Source organism: Cervus canadensis, chromosome 21 (assembly GCF_019320065.1).
Source record: "Cervus canadensis isolate Bull #8, Minnesota chromosome 21, ASM1932006v1, whole genome shotgun sequence".
In the NCBI taxonomy this organism is placed as follows: Eukaryota; Metazoa; Chordata; class Mammalia; order Artiodactyla; family Cervidae; genus Cervus; species Cervus canadensis.
Genome location: NC_057406.1, coordinates 33,910,553 through 33,919,599, shown reverse-complemented (window position 1 = coordinate 33,919,599; position 9,047 = coordinate 33,910,553). Strand labels below are relative to the sequence as shown.

Sequence of the window (9,047 nt, the reverse complement as noted above, 5' to 3'; positions counted from 1 at the left end):
CCCGATTGTGGAGACTGATAATCCTCAAGGTGTGCTCAGAAAGCTCCGGGCCGGGGAACTGGCGGCCAGGTCTCTTCCGAGGTCCCCCAAGTAGTCTCCTACTTTGGGTGACTGCACGTTTATTTACTTGCAATAAATGATCGTAAATGAATGTACCCAAGTGCAGGCCGACCCCAAGGGTGGCGGGATTTTCGCAGCTCCACCGTGTGGACCCGACAGCGGCGCGCGGCGCTGGCCTCGGCATCGGCCCGCGCCGGCCGGGGTCCGAGTCTGCGGCTCTCGGCCGGGCCCTGCGGCTGGAGCCTGGGGGCGGGCCCCGCGTGGATCCGCCGGCGCCCCCACCGGCGGGCGCCGAGGCACCGCCCAGAGCCAACCGCCCTCCCACTACGCCGGTCGCGCGTCCCCACCCTCCACCACCCCAGCCGCCCGCTTCCTCCGCCGCGCCGGCCCCCGCTCCTCCTCCGCCGGCCTGGTCCGCCCCCTCCCCGGCCCGGGCCGGCCCCCTCCCTCTCCCCGGCGGCGCTAGCAGGCTCGCTCTTCCCTCTTCCCACACCGCCCTCAGCCGCTCCCTCCCCGCACTCCCGTCTGGAGAGGAATCGAGCACCGAGCGCATCGATAGCTCTGCCCTCTGCGGCCGCCCGGCCCCGAACTCATCGGTGCGCTCGGAGCTCGATTTCCCTAGGCGGCGGCCGCGGCGGCGGAGGCACAGCGGCGGCGGTGGCGGCGGCGGCGGCAGCGGCGGTGGCGGCGGCGGCGGCGGCTCGGCCAGTACTCCCGGCCCCCGCCATTTCGGACTGGGAGCGAGCGCGGCGCAGGGACTGAAGGCAGCGGCGGGGGCCAGAGGCTCGGCGGCTCCCAGGTGCGGGAGAGAGGTACAGAGCGGACCACCCCTCCCGGCTCCTGCCGGGGTCCCGACCCTCCTCGCCGGCGCCGGGCGGGGCCGGCGGCGAGTGAATGAATTAGGGGTCCCTGGAGGGGCGGAAGGGGGCGCGGGTGCGGGGCCTGGGCGGGCGGGCCGCCGGGCGGACGGGGCCGGTGCTGGCGGTGGGGGGGTGATCTGCAGGGGGAAGCGCGGGGACGCGGCGACGCGGGGAATGAGGAATGGGCGGTGCGGGGCTGAGGAGGGTGAGGCTGGAGGCGGCCGCCGCTGGGGCTGCTTCCTGGACGGGGAACCCCTTCCTTCCTCCTCCCCGAGAGCCGCGGCTGGAGGCGGCCGGGGAGAAACTCGCGGGCCGGGCGGGCCGCCCCTCTGGGCGGTCGGGTGCGGTGGAGGTTACTCCCGCGGCGCTCCGGCCTCCCCTCCCCCTCGCCGTCCTTCCCTCACCCTCCTCTCCGCTCCCGCACCTCTTCCTCCCTTCCTAGTACTGGGCTGCCTAGGTTGCTGCCTTCTCTGCTGCATCTCTCATCTCTGGGACGAAGGTATAAACTTCTCCCCCGAGCGCAGACTGGACGGCTTGTGGTCCTTTTTCAGTGTGTAGGGGGGATAGATGAGTAAGAGGCGAGGTCGCGTTCAGGCAGCGCAGGGGAAAGTGCTTAGAGACCACTGATGGAGGTTATTGTGTTTGGAAAAAATGCATCTGCAGCCGAGTTCCTGACGGCTCCCCTCCCCCCCTGTATGGGCTGTGACATTGCTGTGGCCACAAAGGAGGAGGTGGAGGTAGGGATGGTGGTGAAAGAACAGGTGGCCAACACCCTGCAACGTAAAGCCTGGACTTCGTGTAAAGGAAAAAGTTAATCCCAGAAGGTCTGTTTTGCTTTGTCAAGTTAAAACACACGCAGCTAACCCGCACAGCAGAAGCAGGGCTCTTTCCTCGCTAGTTGAGTGTAGACAGCAGTAGTTAAAATTGCACTTGAAGTTTAATTTGCCTGTTTTCCTTTCCCCCATGCCTTCTATATTACCCTTATGCGTACAAATTTGACCCCCATCCCGGGAGTTATTACAGTACTCCTAAACGGTTCTCAGGCCTTTTTTTTTTTTTCAAAGCGACCTACAAGAGAAGTTAATTGTAGCAATCTGCCAGCCAACTGCCTGAAATACTCTGAGGCATGTGCAGTGGTGCGGGTGAAGTCCTAAACTGGCCTTCTTAAATCTTGAGATCCACCAAAACGAGGGGTTAAGAACAAAAAAAGCATTTTCTAGTTTTTACTTAATATACATGTTACATTTGTAACGGAAAAAAAAAATCGTTCAAAAGAAATTACAAAGGGAAAAAATTCTGTTCACAGTCATCATCTCATAATCAACCTTATGAGTGATGTCATTCTTAGGTGACTAAGGTCCAAAATGCTGACTCGAACGTGAGGTGGACTAGAGACGTCAAAAATCGTTGATAGCAGCACTGTTTACCTTAGACCGTATCCGTCCACAGGCGTTCTTGGTTTTAAGAGACAGTAGATGAAAGGATAATTCATTTTCTTTTATGACCGAAAAAGTGAACATTTTTTTGCCTGAATGAAATGCTCGGTTCTGGTCCCAGTTCCACCCCTTACTAGCTTAAGTAGCTTTGGACAAGGGGGACTCCTTTGGCCTGTGATCGTCCATGGGAACGCATTTCTCTCTAGTGGATTTAAATAATACTTGATTTTTGAAATCCAAGTCAACGATTTTTTTCAGAAATAACCACTGCATAAAAAAGTAGACCAGAAAGTGTGTGGTGGTGAGAATTCACAAGTGTATGTACAAGCTAAGCACTAATCCAGTATTTGCCCACAATCTTCCCTAGACTAGCTCACTTACTGGTCATAAGGACTCTTCAGAATTACTGAAGATCCCAATGTGGAGTGTGTCAATGTTGCCACAACAGAAATGAAAATGGAGAATTAAAAAATATTAATTCATTTTAAAAAAGAAATAATTAGCCCTTTACTTGGTAACAGAAATAGAATATTTAATGAAAAGTAACTGTTTTCCAAAACAAATGCAACAATTAGCGAGAAGAGTGGCATTGTTTCACACTTGTGCAAATCTCTCTAATTGTATGGCTTAGTAGAAGACAGCTGGATCCTCATAGCTGCTTCTGTAGTCAATGTATTGTGATCACAGCTCTGGAAACTTCTATTCTATACGCTTGTGAAAGAATAAGAGTGGGAAGGGTAAATCATCTCATACCATTATCATCAAACCAGGTTTCGCCTCTTGGACCCTCTCCAAAAGTCTGGGGTTCCTAACACCACATTTTGAGAACTACTGTTCCAGGCTATCCAAATTTTATTGGAGGGGTAGGGTGGGCAGGGAGCTAGAGGATACATTTTGATGTGATTATCCTCACCTATCACATTTGCTATGGCCAATATTAGGAATGAAAAGAGGGAGCAAACAGGACATAATACATGTTGGCGGTGGCCCTAGCCAAGGAGAGGTGGCACAGAGCAGGCCCATGAGGAACTGTGATACGGCAGTTGCTGGGCCTGTCTGCTCTTTGGGAATGGGTTCAGGAAATAGAGCCAGAGCAAGGATGTGGTGGGGTGGTGGAGTGCCTACTGGGATAATTCTTGATCTTCAGTAAATGGGATGCTGCGTGTGTATAATGTTTGTATAGTATATCTGCACTTTCATTAATCTGGAATTACTTGTCCTTTAGTACCGGACATTGCCAGTTCACGACTTAAATTTGTAGTAATATCTTGTAGTTATTGAGGGAAAGGAGATTAAAGTAGATACATTCATTTCAAAGAGTTTGAAACTGCTAACTAAAAAAATATTGTCTGTGTTGGCGCTGTTAAACCTTACATGTTGTTGATATTTATTGCTACTTTTGGGAGTTGATATATGACAAGCAGAGAGTAAAAGTCATGTGGGTTACTGAGATATAACTAACATCTTTTAAAAATTCACTCATTAAAAGCATGCTTGTCTTTAATATTATTTAATTCTATTTTCTGTTCAAAGTGCTATTTTTCAGCACTAATAATAGCGTATATTGTGATTGATGATCAGATCATCTATGCTGAATAGTTCAAAATTCTCAAAGTTGTCTTATTTTTTACACCATTATTTTCCCCAGCAGATAATTTACAGATTAAAATGTCACCAGATATTGTCCTCATCTGCTGTGGCGTCTCAGTTTTTATTTTCCCAGCATAGCGTCTAGCTTTGGCAATCCTCCTGCCACCCCAATTTGATTCTTGCTACCTGTCCTGGAGAACGACCACGATGATGCTTTTAAAAAGTTTTCCATAGCTGTCAGCTCCAACAGAGACACTCGGCACATCCGCTTGTAACTCTTAGGGGCCCACACCAGTGAGGAATACTGTGGCGGTAGCTGTCAACAGGTTCGGTGCGGGTGTGTCCACAGGACCTAGAGCAGCGCACGAGAAACTTGTCCTGAGCGAAGTCACGGCTTGCTCCTTCGAGAGCCATTGACTGCTGCGGAACAGCAGACTACTGGCTCTTTAGATACAGCAACCTGAGTCGAAGGTAAAAGAACTGTGCAGTCTGAATGCATTGTTCTCAAATGCTGATGAAGGAGTTTATAAACAAGCTACAATTCATTACATCTGTAGTCAACTGGTGTTTCCGTCATTGAATTTTGTGAAGTATTTTGAAAATAATTTCCCATATAAAGGTGAATTTGTGTATTGATAGAGCATTTGGGTTACATTAACCTCATGTGCGGCACGTGTTCTAATTTAGTCACATTTTCGTTATTTTTATTATAAGGCCTGCTGAAAATGACTGAATATAAACTTGTGGTAGTTGGAGCTGGTGGCGTAGGCAAGAGTGCCTTGACGATACAGCTAATTCAGAATCACTTTGTGGATGAATATGATCCTACGATAGAGGTAAATCTTATTTTAATATTCATATTGACTTGTGCAGGCCCATCCTTTGGGTACAAAAAATGGTTTCTCTGATCATTTTCTCTGACTATTCATTATAAGGCAGTTATACTAATCATACTTTTATTAAGTTAACTGAAATGCACTTGGGTTTTGCAGCTTTATTCTGATGATGTAAGTAACCATAGATATGAGAGCCCAGCCCATATTCTCTCAGGAGAGTGATACCACCTGTGACGCTCACTCTGTGTTAGTGTATGTGTATTTTGATTGGAAGTGTATTGCAGAGTTTTCTCAGAGGATGAAAATGTGAATTTACCTTGTGTCTGTAAGATGAGACATATCTAATAGTTATTTTTAAAAAGGTGGCTTTTGTTTTTATGGGGTTTTGGTTTTTTTGTTGTTGTTGTTTGGTATCTTGATGTCACATGTAGAGTTGACACTGGTGATGTATAATCACTTAATGATTGAATTAAAAGCATTTATTTAGTAGTATTTTCATGTTTTCTTTTCACGTTGAAGTAGTGGAGAACCTACAACTACCTGATGCATTTTAGAAAGCTCATTCTTTGCTTCTGTGGATATGTATATCAGCTGATAGATAAGGGTACCACCAACCAATCCTTACCTTTGCTTTTCAGCCCTTTTTCAATTTATTCAAGGCAGTGTTAGAATTGTTTTTTTAATTACAAATTGATTAATTAATAATTTTCAGACTTCTTCAGTTTTGTGAAAATGAACCAAAGGATGGCTAACAGCAAAATGATAGAATAAAGGCCTGGCAGAGAGCTTGAGAGGTCAGGTAGTATTCCCCACTGCCTTCTGGCAGCACTGTATTCAGATGCTTGGAAGCAGATAAGGATTTATTTAATCCCAAAGACCTGCAGGAGGGACTGTCACATAACTGTCCTTCTTCACTAATTTCCGGAATGTATTTATTGGCATATTTCTTGCGTAGTCTGAATCTTCCTGGTAAGTTTAACATAGTACCAGCTCATCTTTGAAATAGATTTATGTTGTTAGATTGTTTCTTGGACTTCTTTATTCCAAGTTAAGCAACTCTAATCCTTTAACTTTTATTATAGATCTGATACTATCAGATTTTTAATCAGCTCTGAAAAATTGCCCAGAACTTTCTCTGCGTCCCAAGCTGTAGAGTCTAGAACAGGTCAAAATGCCCTGTTAAGGTACTATGTGTGTAATGTCTTTAAAAAAAAAAAACAAAACACCTTGACTGCACTCAGGTAGTTTCTGAGGACACTGTTGGCCATGGAAAGATGTCTGTGCAGTGTAGCAATTTGAGGATTGAGTAGATAACTGTTCATAAGGAAATGTCAAATATTTTTGGTAACTGCAGGAAAGAAGATGAAGAAAAATACCCTTATTTGCGAAGATCTGAGTTAAACACAGAATCAACTTTTACAGGGCTTCCAGGTTTCCTAATTTCGCATTAGTAAGGAGAGTCTTAACTTACGTGGCCCACCTATGGAAGAGTCACTCTGTATTTCCTCTTGGCAAGTCAGTTCAGCGCTGATGGGTTTGCTTATTTTTTACTTTGAGGAGGATTAAATAGTTCACCTGTTCCTAAAGCCAGCATACTCCACCATTTAAATTGGAAGTAAAAGGGAGTTTTAATAGAATTTAAGTTAAGCGAAGCACAGTGGTTTTCCTGGGATTCTGGAATATGATTTTAGTAGAAGTGCCCATCTTCTCTGAAAATCTGAGGAATTCCATTATGCTCTGTTTCCTATCAGAGGTCAAGAATGATGTATTAAGAATGTGATTAAAAAAAAAAGGTTAGGAAATCTTTTGGTCAAAATTGTTTAAGTGTCATATAAATTTTAAAGAAATAAAGCAAAAAAAGGCTGTCCTTTATTTGGGGGGAAGAAAAAGCTTATAAATTCAAACCCATTAACTCTGATATGATGTCTGCCAAATCAGAAGACTTGACCCAGAGAAGCATTGATTACCTGTGAACTTTGAAACTGACGTCCCGTCACTAGAGTAGTCACCTGGGAAAAGGTTTCGGAGATTGTCTCTTATCTCCAAGTGACCGTGAGTTTCTGAGGGAACTGACGCTTTAAATTCTTGGTGTAGTTCAACTAGAAGAAAAGCCGGGGAATTCAGTAGTTTATTTTAATAAACAAAGATACATGACATTTTTATAGAAGGTTGAAGAGGAGTGAGTATCACTGCTGCTAAGGTTTTTGATTGGTGAACAGTGTAGGTCAGAGAAAATAACAGAGCACATAGACTTGGCACATTAGGAATTCTCATCAGTTTTTCTGCTTTAAAACAAGGGGAAAGAAGTTTAGAGAAAGACTTCTAATTAAGTAATACCATATTTTTTAGTTGTTTAGAATTTGCAGAGATTTATACTATAAGACAGGTAAGAAAGGTGGTCATAGTTTCATTTTATTGATAAAAATGGTCTCTGAGAGGTTGTAACTTGCTTAAGGATACTTAGCTAGTAAGTGATGGAATTTTAAGTTTTCTGAGATCAAGTTAAGTGGAATTTCCACTGTACCCTTGCATAGCTTTTTAAAAATGAAAAATTGGCCTTCAAGGTAAGAAAATAATATTGGAGGCTGATTTGGATTTCTCAATATGTCAAAATTTGAACTCAGCGTACTATCTGATGGCATCTTAATGGCAGAGATTGATACAGAATTGGGTATGATGCATGGATGGAGCATGTTTATATTTGCACGATAATCACCTTTACTTCTATGCTGAGAAGATTTTATCTTTTGTGAAGCTCATCTACGAGTTCCGAGAGAACAAAACACTTTTTTAGTGGTGCGGGATTATTAAAAACTCAGTCCCCAAACACAGTACTAGGCTAGAAATAATACATACTTTTATAGTTTGGAGGTCATGGTTATTATAAAAATACATTCTCTGAAATGTGTTTTCTAAGGTAAAATTTGGTGGAAGCAGGAAAATGGAAGTAGAGATTGGAAGGATCAGGTGGTCAGTTAGCAAATATGTAACAAGTATCTACTGGATATAATATAAAAATAGATAAAAGAAGTATTTTCTCCCAGGTTTCAATTCATTGACATCTGCTTGCTTCTGTTAATGTGACATTTATAATTCAGTCTCTTTGATGAAACAGTTCTCTCCTCAATAAAGGCGAATGGATTTGTAATTGGATTGATTGGTTCCATCTTTAGTGCTCTGAGCTGCTTATTTGCCAAGATATATCAGTTTCTCTTTGAAAAAAAAAATTCCATGTTAATAGTGGAATTTACTTGCTGATTAAGGTATTTAAACTTGAGAGAATTAAATCAGTATTAAAGAGGAATTTAAGAATAGTGCTGTTTAATGATATAAGCTGTTAATTTTCTTTTTTCTTTCATTCCTTTCTTTTTTGTTAAAACAAAAAACATGTATCAATAGTTACTAAGGAGGAATGGGTGGTGACTTTGCCCGTCAGGGGACATTTGTCAATCATCTGGAGACAATTTTGGTTGTCACAATTTGAGGAGGGGGACTGCTCCTGGCATTTATAGTGGATAGAGGTCGAGGGTTCTGTTACCCTCCTTGCAGTGCATGGGACAGCCCCCCAAAAAATGACATGGCCCCAGAAGTCAGTGGTGCCCAGGCTGAGACCCTAATGTGCATTACATACAGCTTTAAACATTCTGTAAGTTGTGAAAGTCAAGTCCATGAGAGTGGTTTGTGTTAGATTTTTGTCTTTTAACATATTATAGACGGAAACCTTTCATTTTCTAAACTAGCAGTATATTAGCTTACTCTGGAGTTCTGTAAAAACGTTCTGTTGTTTTTAAAACAAGGTACACAGCAGTTTTGTAAATGCTTTTCTTTCTCTTGAAGGCTGTGGCCTCTCTTCAACCCCCCCTTTCAGCTGAGTGCCCTCTACTGGTCAACTTACTTGCTTTTATAATAAAAATTGAAACCCTAAGTTTGGATATTTTTTCTGTTTAAACTGTGGGTATAAACAATTTATAACTATAAATTTTATTTAAAAGTCTTATTTTGTATAATGTTTTAACAATCTAAAGTATCACTTTTTCTCTGCTAGTATTAAGATTACTGTGTGGACTAGTTCAGTTAGGCGTAACTAAATATGTGGGTGAATATTTTTAACCAAGAGTGGAAATGCGGCAATGTGAAGGAAACAGGGTGGTGCCCTTGTTAACATCGATCGAGGCTGCTTTGTTTGAGGGGACAAGAAGTGGCACTATAGGGTCTATGAGTTTCTTTTTGTGCATACAGGAGGTACCTTACAGAGCTCAGAGCTT

At 43.7% G+C, this 9,047-nt stretch overlaps 1 protein-coding gene across 3 annotated transcripts in view; it reads left to right on the top strand.

Annotated features, from left to right (window-relative positions):
* Nucleotides 1-686: 686 nt before the first annotated feature.
* The window catches only part of KRAS (KRAS proto-oncogene, GTPase), a 44,280-nt gene continuing 35,919 nt past the window's right edge, over nt 687-9,047 (top strand). The window contains exons 1-2 of one of the 3 annotated variants that reach the window (XM_043441328.1): nt 687-872; nt 4,661-4,782. In XM_043441328.1, coding sequence (XP_043297263.1) covers nt 4,672-4,782 — 111 coding nt within the window. In that variant the 5' untranslated portion in view covers nt 687-872; nt 4,661-4,671. The remainder of the gene's footprint in view (nt 873-4,660; nt 4,783-9,047) is intronic. The other 2 variants (XM_043441326.1, XM_043441327.1) reach the window with 2 other exon arrangements.